The sequence below is a fragment of the Columba livia genome, chromosome 2, assembly GCF_036013475.1.
Source record: "Columba livia isolate bColLiv1 breed racing homer chromosome 2, bColLiv1.pat.W.v2, whole genome shotgun sequence".
Taxonomy (NCBI): domain Eukaryota; kingdom Metazoa; phylum Chordata; class Aves; order Columbiformes; family Columbidae; genus Columba; species Columba livia.
This window is the reverse complement of record NC_088603.1, coordinates 3,973,347-3,987,479: the sequence shown is the minus strand read 5'-3', so window position 1 is coordinate 3,987,479 and position 14,133 is coordinate 3,973,347. Positions and strand designations below refer to the sequence as shown.

Below are 14,133 nucleotides of genomic sequence, written 5' to 3'. Positions count from 1 at the left end.
CACCATGTATATCTGTCAGAGGGGGTAGGTCTAAGAAGTGCACACTGTGCTAGGAGTGGAAGTAATGAGTTTTTGAGAAGCCACAGCTTCCAGCAGGTAACTTTAAATGGCTTTGGACAGTCTCCCAAGGAGTTCTGCTTCTTGCACAACCAAGGTTTAACTTCCTGGGATAAATTACACCATGATGAGGGAAGGTGATTTTCCACATTACACTGTTTAGGGGAGAAAAATTTTAAATATCACAGGGCTAGACTGTAGGTCCCTTGCCTTGAAGCCAAGCTGAGATCTAAAGCATCACTCAATATTCTGAGCAAGCTCAGTGCTGGGAGCAAGAGACTGGTTTGGAGTGTTGTGCAAACTGGAGGAGAGGGTTCATAAGGCTTGGCATTTATACCCTTTTAATTGCCACAGTCTATCCAGGAGGGAAAATGCTGTAACCAAGGTCCCAACATTGTCTGCAATGATAAGATAAAATTTTATAATCCATTGGAGATTGCAAACAATGTCTATACGAACATGGTACACAAAGGTAACATCACATCAATCTCCTTTAAGTTGACTGTTCCTGAAAGATTAAGGAGAGAGGAGAAATCTCTGCAAAACCAGAACTGATATTCACTGAACTGTGATCAGCTTAGAAAATGATTTGCTTTGTCATATGTCAGGAGCTGGAGGAATTATGGCTGGATCACAGAATCATTTTGGTTGGAAAAGACTCTCAAGATCACTGAGTCCAAGCGTTCCCCCACCCCTAGCACTACCCCATGTCCCTGAGAACCTCATCTCCATCTGTTCAACCCCTCCAGGGATGGTGACTCCAGCACTGCCCTGGGCAGCCTGTTGCAATGCCCGACAGCCCTTTGGGGAAGAAATTGTTCCCCAGATCCAACCTCAGCCTCCTGGTGCAACTTGAGGCCATACTAGTGTGGGTAATGCTGCCCAGAGATGCTTCTAAGAGCAAGGAACACAGTACCCTGATGGTCACCAATGACAGTGACAGATCTTTGGCAGAGCAACATACCCAAGAGGACTTAGATTTTGGATATACTTACTATGAGCAAGAGTGTGCCTGCTAGTGAGAGATGTGGTGGGAAAGGCAAATTCCTGGAAAGGTCCTCAGCTTCCTACAGGCATTGTTTTGCCTGGAATGAGTTGCACCCAGATGCTTATCAGCCAGCAGGTATTCCCTGGTGAACCACAGCATCCAGCCACAGCCTTAATGTCAAGACCAGGGAAAGCTGGAAAGATCTGCTGGGATATACAGTGATAAGCATCATCTGCATAAAGCTGGCACATCAGCCGTCCCAGTGGGCTTATGCAGATAGCAAATAAATGAAGATGGTCTGAGGGAACTGAACCTGATGAGACATCAGAGGTGAAGGAAGATGGAAACAAGTATTTCCAACATCCCAGCTGTAGCTTCAATTCCTCCAGAAGCCTCTGGAACAGAGAAACACAGGAGGATGTGGGTAACCAAGGGACCCAAAACCCCTATAAGCATCCTTAGGCCCTTGATTTCATCTTACTTCCATCAGCTATATTTTAATAATCATTATATTTAATAAATTATCATCTCTTCCTAGTTGGACCTCTGATTACCCAGTCTGATGGCATTAAGCACTAATACTGTTCATCCTCCTCTTTTGGAGACTTTCATTGTGTGATAGCCTGTCATTATTCTCAGCTAAACATACCATTTTCTCCCAGAAGCTGTAATTTTCAGAAATCCTCAGCAAACAAAGACAGCACTATATGATGATTTTGCTTGTAGAGATGAAAAAAGATCCCCGGTGGGAGGGGAAAAAGAGAGAAGGGAAAAGAAATACCTCCATTGAAGTTACTAGGAATAAAGATGTCACATTTTATGTTGTCTCCACATCTAAAATCACCAGCCACCTGAAGTCTGCAGGCCAATAATCTGGGGCTGATGACTCTGCCTTAGCTGGAGGTACAAATATATTTATATGAGAGCAGGTCTAGGGTGGCCTCCTGGTGCTGCCTCGCTGGAGGCTGCTGTCAAAAGACTGGATATTCCCAGGACCTCAGGTTAAGTGGCCCATATCACATCTTCTAAAATCAAATAAAGGTACTTAACATGCATGATACAGGCTATCAGCAAATATGTACTGCAGCAAATTAGAATTTCGGGGTTGCGCAGGGCTCAGCTGCAGGATTTCTCATCAGCTTCGCCTTTATCTCCTCTTCCCTCTTCCATTATGATTCATGTTTGTCTTTCCAACAGGAGACTGGCCAAGTCCACCTTGCTGCTGATCCCTCTCTTTGGCATTCACTACATCATGTTTGCTTTCTTCCCCGACAATTTCAAAGCAGAAGTGAAGCTGGTCTTTGAGCTCGTGGTTGGGTCGTTCCAGGTAAGCCACCCTTTGGGCCACCACTCAGTCACTGGGTCTGTCCACAGCGAGAAGTGTAACAAGCAAGGCAACAGGCTAACATGTGAGCAGGGGTTTTTCTAGACATGCCTAATACTGCTGTTATACCTTTGAGGAAAAAGCTACTCGCTCCAGCTTGGCCAGGATGGAAGATAATTTTATATTTTGCCTCCTGGAATTCCAGATAGGGATTCTCTCTCCTCATTTTAGACTCCCGAAAAAAAAATGTGCCTCTATAAGTTAGTTGCCCTGGATTTTTTTCATACTTAAGGGAGAAAAAAAGAGCACCTCATTTCAGTGTATATATTATTGACATGGTGTATGATGAGATAAATTGGATTTGGGAGGAATGTCTTTCTGGCTATTAACAGGAGTCTTATTTGTCTTCAACCAGTTGACTTGAGTGAACTTTCTCCTCCGTTAATAAGACAAGTCCTGTCTGTAGATCCTGCTCAAGCAGGGTTCAAGTTCACTGGGATAGGAGATGTGTTCCCCACAAGGTTGGACAATGGAGGTGTCCTCATCATTAATCTTCAAGGAGCCCTAATGAAATTTACGTCTTAGACCCACCCACACACTTCAGTCTGTTTCCAAGTTTGGATGTTAACCTTGGCCCTGTTGTTGCACAACAAGGAAGATTTATTTATGCATTTCATCCCACTGCATCCATCCATTAATCAGCTGTGGTGACTCTGTGTTGTCACAGTCTGCACCAGCGTCTATCACCATGTACCATCCATACATGTGTCAGTGGCATCCTTGGTTCAGTGGTGATGGAGTTAACGTCCCTGTCCACATCATTATCACTTCACATCTGGCATCTCTCTTTTGAGAGATTAATGGACCTAGACTTAGTATTTGTCTTTAGTGTTTGCAACCAGCACAGCTAGAGATAAGTTTGGTTTATTATACTTTTTTTCAGTGAAAGCTGAGATTCTCAAAAATGAGGTGTCACTGCAGGCAAGGTGGAAAAGGGACAGTTTAGCCCTATACTGTGTCTGAGATCATTCTGACGTTGATGATGAGACCATGATTAGATCTCCCTAGTTTTAACAGCCGAGAAAAAGCAGGAAAATTAAGTCTAGTATCCCATCCAGTTGCCTCTAATGCCTCAGCCTGAACGACCAAGTGCCTCTCTTAGAGCCGAGCTGACTGCTGATGGCTTTGAACACGAGGCTGGAGCAATCTCTGAACTCACACCCAGACATCTGCTGCAAGGTACCTTACCCAATCTTCCCCTGCTCCTTTTATAGGGAAAATGCAATCAAGTGATTTATAAGGGACACCTTGGCAGTCCACCAGCAGTGTGCCCTTTCTTCAAGGCTGCAGTGAGTTTGGGTTGTGATCTCAGTGAATATCAGCTATGAGATGCTTAAAACCTGTTCTCTCCTTTTTCCTAGGGATTTGTGGTGGCTGTTCTGTACTGTTTTCTCAATGGAGAGGTAAGACCAACGATGTCATTTGGTTAATGTTCCCAGCTAAGACAAATAGAATGCTTGTGGAGAGTGGATTGAGAAGTGTCCTTTTTGTGATGTTACTGTGTTAAGGGAAAGCTTCCTAGTCAAATTACTCACTCCATAAAAACAACTCAACCATTTGCCTGACAGTTTCCAGAATAGTTAATAAACTTATTAGGACTTTTGTGCACACTGTAGTATTGCTGCTGCTGAGTCCTTCTTTTATTCGTGGGACAGCATCAGCAGAACTCCCATATGACCTTGCATAAACCCTGATCCAAAGGGACCACCTTCAGCAGGCAAGGCTAAAGCCCATCTGCTAAGCCTTGCTTAGAGCCTTGACAAATCCTCCACAGAATCAGGCCCACTGCCAAGATGAAGGCTCGTTAGTGCAGTGATATTTTTGTACCATGCTCCATCAGCCTGTAAGAAATTCAGCAGAGACTGATTAAACCCGCATCGCAAAGGCTACAGCATAGGTGTGAGCAGCTAAGAACTTGGAGCCACCGTCAGCTGGAGCGTGTTCAGCTCAATAAACAGAGCATGGACAAGGAAGCAGCAGCTGTGATCTGGCTTTGTGTTCCAAGCTTCCCGGGGAGAGGAAGAGTGTCCAGAATCACAATTTGCTCTCTTACAGCTCTGGTGCTGCCTTCAGCCACTCTGATGCTGTGTCCATCACACAGTAACACACAGGGCAGGTAGCCCAGCTCCAGCAGAGACCTTTGCCAGTAAACCTTGCACAGAGCAAAACAGAACCACACAAACTTATTAATGATCCAAAACCAGTATAGGCATTGATGTAACTTGTTAGGTGCAGACCAGCACCAGGTAAACATGTTTTTACCTTACAAGCACTGATCTTGCCTTTCCCATGTTTCCAGCCCTGGGGTTTGCATCCTGGTGTTGTACCATTTCTGTGCTTGCTGATCCCAGGGACCCTCAGGCATTACTGTTTTAACTAATTCATACTGTTATCTAAAAATTTGCACTGGAAGGCTGCAGGTGGCCAGATTTGTTCAGGATTTGAATCTGGACAGTGTACATATATGATGTATGTAAAGTCCCTGAGCAGGAGCAAATAGAGATTGGACAAAACCCTCAGATACATGGTGTGAACTGTGGAGTTGTCACATGCAGGGACAGGAGTTGGACTCTATGATCCTTGTGGGTCCCTTCCAACTCAGGACACTCTAAGTAGTTTTTATCAAAAAAAACACCACTGTATTAACAGCATTGCAAATAAACTATAGTTAAATAATTTGTATTTGGACAAAAAAAGGGCAGTGAAAAAACAAAAAAAATGAAATCTTAATTATAGTCACGAAGCATAGAATATGTTGCCATTAAAGTTAAGTAGTCTGGCACCTTCACTGTATCAGATGGGCCTTTCTACTGAAGCTCAGGGATTTCTGCTACAGTATTTCACTGGTTGAAATGTAACCTCTCTTCTACGCGGCTAAAAGTTCTGGCCAGGCTGAATTTAGTGATCTTTATAAAATAATTCTTGGCCTCTTGGTAGGTGGGTCACCCATTGCTACCCACACAATCAGGTCAGAACAATGGGAGATGCTCCCCTCGGCTGATCTGCTTGTCTTTCCACCACCTAGGTCCAAGCTGAGCTCAAAAGAAAGTGGCGGAGGTGGCATCTGGAGCGGTTTCTGGGTTCGGACATGAAGTATCACCACCCTTCCTTAGGCAGCAACGGCACCAACTTCAGCACCCAGATCTCCATGCTGACCAAGTGCTCACCAAAGACACGCCGGTGCTCTGGCTTCCAGGCTGAATTCTCTCTGGTGTGATGGGGAGAGGCTCTCCAAACACTGAGCATCCAAGAGAGAAACTGAGAGACACAACGATCCCCAGGAATCAGCGATACGGTGACAAACCCTTGTGAAATGACATGCTCCACATGAGCCAACAGAGGACACAAAACTGGAAGAGCCACCGGCATCCAGAACAAGATCAGACAAGCCAAGAGGCAGAGAAATACTTTTCCTCTCCCTCTTTTCAGACCTTTTGCTCTGAAGTGTCAAGCCCTCAGGGGTTGGTAACTGTGAGTAAAGGTCCCAGTCACTTGAAGAGAGCCTGGGAGATCCTGATGTGTCATAAATAATGAAGTAAGGGAGGGGAGAGCCTGAGTCCTTGGTGGCTTTACCAGAACCGGCATCTCTGAAACAGATAAATTGCACTTTTTTGAAAAAAAAAAAATGAGCCAGTAAAGGAAAGAGGGAGACAAAAAAAAAAAAAGCAGCCAAACATATGAATGTGCCAAAAGTCCTGTTGATAAGAGGTGATGATAGGGCACCAAAGACAGAGTCGGGGACATGGGGAAAAGAGACAGGAGGAACACGAACAGGCAGGTGAGACCCAGAACACGGTCCCTGCCTCCGCATTTTACACGTGTGAAGACAAAAGTGCGACACCAGGAAAGCTTCTCAGAGGATGCCCCTGTGCTGCAGCGTGTTCTGCTAATTGCCAACCATCCTTATTAGCAAAAGCTTTCCAAGCACCTTTAGGTGCCCTCTGGAAAAGCAGATTGCTGAGAAGGAGCAGCGTGAATATCCTTCTCTGCACTATGTTCATGACATCGCATTTTGTTTGGTTGTTTTCCATGAACAGGAAGGTACAGGTGCCAAATGCGGAGCACGGCTGTGTTTTTCATTCCTTTTTAAGTTCACCCGTAGATCTTGGTGCATTAACACACCCAGGATCATTAAGGATCAGGGTAAAACAATTGGTCTGTAATTTGCTTGCACTTGCTTAACACACAGTGCCAAGAATGGGAGATGTAGAACCGTGTAATCCTTAATTGAATCAGACCTGCCATAAGGAGCCACTCTCCAGAAGAAAAAATAAGCGTTGCAGTAGCAAGCGAAATTGCTTTCATCAGAACAAGGTTGTCTCAGCACGTAACTGGCACTCCAGGAGCCAGAAAGGAGTGAAGGAGCTATTAAATTGATTTCTTCTTCAGCTTTTGTGGGGAGCTTTCATCCCATGATGAAGGCTTTGTTAGATCATTAAGATGTGCATCTGTATTTTACCTGTTTCCTGAACGCCTATTAGTTTCCATATAGGGGCAATCCCTATTTGAAAAATGCACATAGAACCTGTTAAAACCAAGGGAATAGTTATTTTTTGCTTTTCTTTTCTTGGTGGAGGGGCTAAGGAGAGAGGTGAAACCAAATCCTGCTCAGACATGCCAGGCTGGTGGGGCATCACATGCAGCTCACACACCCAGACACTGCATTTGAGACAATCCCCGTGAGCCCAAACGCAGTCAGAAGACGGACATCACAAGGATGCGGATGCTCACACTGATGTCGAACCCAACTGAATCGAATAGCATTGCACCAGTTTTATGCTGGGTGTGAGAAATCCCTGCCCAGCTCAAGTGTACACTTAGAAATTGGAGACCTTGTTGCTGTCTACAGCTACCTGAAAGGAGGTTGTAGCATGGAGGGGGTTGTTCCCTTCTCCCAAGTAGCAAGTGATAGGACAAGAGGAAATGGGGTTAAGTTGTGCCAGAGGAAGTTTGGATTGGATATTAGTAAAAAATTCTTCACTGAAAGGGTTGTCGGGCATTGGAACAGGCTGCCCAGGGCAGTGGAACAGGCTGCCCAGGGCAGTGGTGGAGTCACCATCCCTGGAGGGGTATAAAAGGCATTTAGGTGAGGTTCTTAGGGACATGGTTTAGTGCTCAAGTTCAAGGTATGAACTTGAGTCCAGGTCTAGACAAGTAACGAAGAAGTTTGAGCACAGAGATTTTGAACGTAAGTGACGCACCATAACCAGCAACCTCCTTTGTGAGACATGAGGGAAACCTTTCCCATCTGTTAGGGGAAGCCTTGCTGGCATAAAGGTCAATGTCGGTGAGCCATGAGACACCTTGTGCATTTCTACTCTGTTGTTCTTCACAGAATCAGGGAATGTTTAGGGTTGGAAGGGACCTCTGGAGATCATCCAGTCCAACCCACCTGCTAAAGCAGGGTCACCAGAGCAGATCACACAGGAAGGTGTCCAGGTGGGTTTGAATGTCTCCAGAGAAGGAGACTCCACAACCTCTCTGGGCAGCCTGGGCCAGGCTCTGGCACCTCAAAAGAAAGAAGTTTTTCCTCATATTCAGATGAAACCTCCTGTGTTTCTGTCTGTGTCCGTTGCCCCTCATCCTGTCATTGGGCACCACTGAACAGAGTCTGGTCCATCCTCTTGACATCCACCCTTGAGTTATTTATAAACATTGATGAGATCCCCTCTCAGCTTCTCTTCTCCAGGCTGAACAGCCCCAGCTTTCTCAGTCTCTCCTCATCAGAAAGATGCTCCAGACCCCTCATCATGTTTGTAGCCTCCTCTGGACTCTCTCCAGTAATTCCTTGTCCTTAAACTGGGGAGCCCAGAACTGGACACAGAACTCCAGATGCGGCCTCATCAGGGCAGAGCAGAGGAGGAGGAACAACCTCCCTCAACCTGCTGGTCACGCTCTTCTCAATGCACCCCAGGTACCTTTGGCTTCTTGGCCACAAGGACACATTCTTGACTCACGGTCAACCTGTTGTCCACCAGAACTCCCATTTGCAGGAGGATCTTCTGCTTTGTATTTACAGCTTCTCTTCCATTTCAGTCCTGTGCTAACTAGTACCAGCATGAACCTCATGCCAGATGCAGCAGCAATGAACTCTCCTTTTAGATCATGACAGGGTAAAAATTTGGCTGGTTATTCACCCTTGCCACAGGGCCTTCTGCAGCCCTTGAACTGCGCCACCAGGTTCTTCTGCATGGGAGCCTGAAGATAGGGTGTAACTTGAACTGAGGGGCTTCTTCAAAAAAATGTTGGCTACATTAACGTGCCAGGAACGGTGCCCCCAGACATCCTATGTGCATATATTTCGTCACTGAGCATCCAGCCACATTGCCATTAGGCTGTCAGGGGTGTTTGAGAGATTAAATGAATATGCTGTAGATATTATACCTGCTGTGACAGGCATGGCAATATCGGTGATGCACGCAGTGCAGAGCTGCCAGTCCAGCTGTGTTGACCTCATATTTTAGGAGAACAGAGGACTCAGTGGTGAAATCAGAGCTTTTTACTCTGGGGATATGAGCAATCAAGTGAACAATGACATTCGGATCAGATGCTCATTTAAGTGGCTTTGTGCAGGAATTTGGCATGGTAACTTGGCTTCCTCTGCTCTGTTTTTCATCCAGCTCATCAATAAAATGGAGTGAAAGGACCTCACTGCAACCCCAAATGACAACCCAAGCTGTGTTGTCCTAACCCCATGCAGAATACACGATGCAGTGCTTGAGATGCTGACGATGCTCACAAAGCACCAGCCTGTCCCCATTATCTCTGGTGTAAGATAGGAATGACTCCAGTGAAGGCAACTGAATTAATTTCCTGGGGAAAAAAAAATACATATATACATATATATGAGGCATACCTGGATGTGATGGGCTTTTAGACATATTTGAGGATCATGAGTTCAAACTTCAAAACCCTTTTACAGAAATGTGGCCAAATTCTGAGCCCATTTGCACCAATCAGTCCACTGCAGTGACTCCTGAATTACACCAGCATTAAACTGGAATTTACCTTTAGAATAATTCCTTTCTCTTCAGACTGGAGCTGTTTACTACTTTTTTTATACCAGTGAGACATCAAACCCCTTCTGTTAATGAGTCACTCTATATTTCTGTGATTAAACTATTTTTAAAAATTAATAAGTATGGAACAATTAAAATATAAAAATTACATTATTGTCACATGGTCTAGAAGTACGAGGTTCAATGCTAACATTAGACTGTAGATATTTCCATTCAGCTGGGACCTATATTTCTCTGTGGCACTCTCATAAGCAGCAAGAGATGAGAATATGACCACATTTAGGCTTGAAAAAGTAGTAGTAAAGAAATTCTTGGCTGTTGTAGAATTTCAGGGCATTAACTTGAAACTATTTGTTAAAATCAGAGATATATACACAGAAGCATCATTACTGCAGTTATGAAATGAAAAGGGGATCTCAAAAAAAAGCCCAGGAAACAAAACACCTGAATATTTTAATTTGTTTTTTTCTTAGGAAGTGGTTATATTTTTCTTCAGGAAGGTATTACTGGAGAAAATAAATTTGTATATTGACTAATCAGCAGATTTAGTTCTTTCTGAATATCCCTCTTGTTTCCCATTCAGCTCAGAAGCCATGAGGCAGGGAGGCGTCTATGTCTAAGGGGTATGCGAGCGAAAGGATTAAAACCAAATCTCTGCTCCAATCTGATGGAAATACTTTCAGGGAGACATGTACCCACTGATTAAGGAAAGACTGCCTGGTGGTTTTTAAACAGCAAAATGAAGTTGCAAAGATAACTCAGGAGTGAACAGCACTCGGTTCCGTGGCAGGGATTAAAGGGTTTTGGTAGGATTATTTTGTCTCCTTTCCTTCTGCCATCACCACAGTGTTTAAACAAGGCAAAACCCATTGGGTTTCTGCAGGAAATATCAAAGCTTTTCAGACTAGAAGGGAATCTCTCAAACTTGGAAGCCCCATTACATGTCTTTGTGAAGTGTGTGTTATTCTGTCTGCACAAGTTTAACCTGGTTTGATTGGTGGCCTATGGAAATCCACATGGTTTCAGAAGCAAGGAGACTGAGAAGCAGTATTCCTTCTCTGGGACACAAATCTAAGCTTAACACCAAGGCCCTTGTACAATGTGCCTCGTCCTTGCCATGTCCCAGCCTCTCTGCTTTCAGGTAGGGCTTTTAGCTGGAGAACAAATCTCATCTGGGGTGTTGACACAACCTTGTGCTTCTTCCCAAGGCATCTCTGCACCAATGAATGTGCCAAACTCTTGAGCTCCCAAATTCAGGAGCTTCTTGACTTGCAACGCAACTTTGCACTTTTCACACACCCATGCTTATGGTGGCAAGGATCATAATGCTTCTTGATTGTAGATAACCCTCAAAGAGCAGTAGGCCAAGCTCTTGGCCTCCTAGATACCCATATCAATCTGGAATGACTCTGCTGGTATCATTCTGGAACAAAACTGATGTAATAAGGAAAAGAATTAAGTCCCTAACTAGTACTTGGGAGTCTGATGTCCCAAAATCCAGAACAGCATGGATTTCAACCCATTTTCTTTCAGTCAGTCAACTTTTTGCACTGTCTCCAAAACCAATATTTGCATACCGGTCTGATAAGGTATAATTATAATGACTGATCTTGTTATTTCCCCTGGAAATCTGTAAAGCTGTAAACTGTGGCTCTTAGGAATTAGGAGTTTCCTGGGCTCATGGACTGTCTCTTCCACCTCCTACTTTCTGAAAGTCCTAACTCCTTGTTTGCTTGCATGGTGTTACGCTATATACTGAAGAGCCGTGGGTTTGAAACCCTGGTTATTTCTAGCATACTGTGAAATCACAAGGAAGAAGACAAACATTGGGACTGGAAATTCCGTAATGGGTCTGCAAGGGAAATAATGCCCATTTGGGTTCTGAGGGCCAGGCCTTTAGAACATGCAAATTGGCATGGTGTTTTATACCCCAGTTTTGTGGATATTGTAAATTTGTACATAGAGGAAATCTGAATAGCACATTTAAAAAAAAGATAAAATATAAACTTTTTTTGATACTCTGATGATAAATTAAAATCAAAAAGGCACTTTTGAATTCAGAAGTGCATTTTTCAGGCTCCGATTCAAACACCTCAAGCTGTTGTTCAGTAGGTGGTGCCGACTGACTCTTCGCACTCAAACCGTGAGCACCTCTGCTCTGCCCTCCTGTAAATAGGCTTTGACAGCAGAGAGTGATGACAACTGGCTGTGAACAAAGAATCACTGTCTCTGTGGACTTTCACATACCTAGGTGCTTGTGATGTATTCTCTATGCCAGTGAGAACAGGCTTGCTTGTTCAGCACAGGTGAAATCTCTGCCTTGTTTCATGGCCTTTTGCCCGATGTTATTTATTTTGTTTTGACTCTGTACATATGCAATGAATTGGCTATTTTTTTTTTCCTTTGTATTTGGTTCATCTCCTTGCTTCAGAGGAGGTTCTTCTCTGTGGTTGACACTGCTGAAAACAAGCAATAAAACCATTGTGAAGACATTGCGTCCAAGATGTTCCTCTTGATATTTTAATTCAATTTCCTCAGTCGTGAAGAAGACACGAGGAAAGGCTAAGTAGGAGGTCGTGAGCTGGTGAGGTGGTTGCCTAGAGTTATACATAATGATCTCATACTTTGTAAGTTTAGCCAGATAGACCAAATTGCTCTCAAAATGGGAGACCTTCTTTGAGAACACCTGTGCCAGCAGAAGAATCAGCACCTGCTGTGGTATGTGTGATCCTCACAACCACCACAATGAAGGCAATACCAGTGCATGAGCTCAGTGGCTGGATAAAATGTCTTTTTGAGGTGGGAGTCCATCATGGAGGTAATAATCATGCAATTACAAACACACTATGGTTCTTTTGTCACGATCGAGAGTTGCTAAATGATCCTTGTATTTGTAGGTACACACACCCATGCACACACGTATATATTTATTGATTGTTACAAGTGAAGGGTTGGATGCTGGAATATCCTCCAACTGTCTCACTGTGCTGTACCGTTCGAACTCATCCCCATGAGAATCCCACTAGTGGCCCTGGATGGACAAAAGAAATTCAAGGTCTATCTTTTCTGTCACAGACTACAGCAGTTCAAAATCACCCTCCAAAAACAGGAAAACCACAAAATATGTGAAAACCCATGTTAATTCTCATTCTCTTCAGGACTGAATACGTTCAGGCTGCCAGTCATCCAGGTAGGAGAACCTGTGAGCAGCTTTTCAAGAGGAGACACGATGGGTCCATTTCACCTGCAGAAATCTCAGACCGCTGTGGAAAAACAAAATACCTTACCCATGAGACGTGCCAGAGAGCTGCCATCCAGTGCTCTCCGAAACATTTGGCACATATAATGACCAAGGACATCTTACAATGTGGCTTCCAGCTCAAGGCAGTGGTTTGACTTGGGCTGGTCACAATCAGATGATTCCACAGCACTGGTGGTGTAAATTCATGGTCTGAGCATCATGAGAACATCCTGACGCTGCTCTTAGAACGAAACCCTCATCCGCCTCAGTGCTATACATGCACACCATCACTCTACATGTGTATGCAAACACAATATGTCTGACTGTAGCAATACAAGTGGATAATCAACAATTTGCAGGTGTCAAGGGAAGCACAACCACAGGGTCTGGGGTTAAACATCCTGCTGCTTTGCTGTTACTTCAGTTTGCCTTTAAGTTAGTCCTCTGAATGTGTTGTTTACTCACCTCAAAAGGAATGCCTTGGCTTTTGGAAACGCAGAATTCATTGGATCTTGTCAATGCAGAGTACAAACGTGTCTGCTTAAATCCCTTCACATACTCTCTGGGCTGAAAGTAGCTCTCTCCATGGAAAGGAATGGACTGTTTGAACATGGATTTTGCAAAGCCTCCAAATTTCTGCTAGTTGATTCCAAATGATTAGCAAGCCATTTAAATTAACACTTCTTCCAGGCACAGAACTGCCTCATGGGACTAATGAGACTTAACACCCTTCCCGTTTCCACGGCCCCTGAATGGAGCCGGTGGTGCTGCAAAGCTCAGGTCTGTCTCTGCCTCCTCGACACCCTGTGCATGCCAAGCGCTGGCACAGAATCATAGAATTGTAGAATCACAGAATAGTTTGGGTTGCAAGGGACCTTCAAAGCTCATCCAGTGCCACCCCTGCCATGAGCAGGGAGATCTTCACCAGCTCAGGTTGCTCAGAGCCCCGTCCAGCCTGGCCTGGGATGTCTCCAGGGATGGTTCATCCACCACCTCTCTGGCCAACCTGGGCCAGGCTCTCACCACGCTCAGGGGCAAAAATTCCTTCCTCACGTCCAGCCTGAATCTGCCCTCTTTTACTTTAAAACCATCACCCCTTGTCCTATCACAACAGGCCCTGCTAAAAAGTCTATTCCCATCCTTCTTATTAGCCCCTTTTGAGCACTGAAAGGCCACAATAAGGTCTCCCCAGAGCTTCTCTTCTCCAGCTGAACACCCCAACTCTCTCAGCCTGTCCTTCCAGCAGAGCTGTTCCAGCCTCGGATCATTCCTGTGGCTCCTCTGGCCCCTCTCCAGCAGGTCCATGTGTGTCCCGTGCTGAGGAACCAGAGCTGGACCAGCACTCCATCTTGTACACTGGTCCCTGCAGCAGTAGTGCTCAGCCAGCAGGGACTATGTGCTTGTCCCCAGCAGATTTCCCACCCTGCCAGGTGACCAGATACCT

At 44.8% G+C, this 14,133-nt stretch overlaps 1 protein-coding gene across 1 annotated transcript in view; it reads left to right on the top strand.

Annotated features, from left to right (window-relative positions):
- Window positions 1–11,952, top strand: part of VIPR1 (vasoactive intestinal peptide receptor 1) — a 124,440-nt gene extending 112,488 nt beyond the window's left edge. Inside the window, exons 11-13 of the mRNA XM_013369762.3 lie at window positions 2,243–2,372; window positions 3,791–3,832; window positions 5,455–11,952. Of these exons, the coding sequence (XP_013225216.3) occupies window positions 2,243–2,372; window positions 3,791–3,832; window positions 5,455–5,646 (364 nt within the window). The 3' untranslated portion in view covers window positions 5,647–11,952. The remainder of the gene's footprint in view (window positions 1–2,242; window positions 2,373–3,790; window positions 3,833–5,454) is intronic.
- The last annotated feature ends 2,181 nt before the right edge of the window (window positions 11,953–14,133 follow it).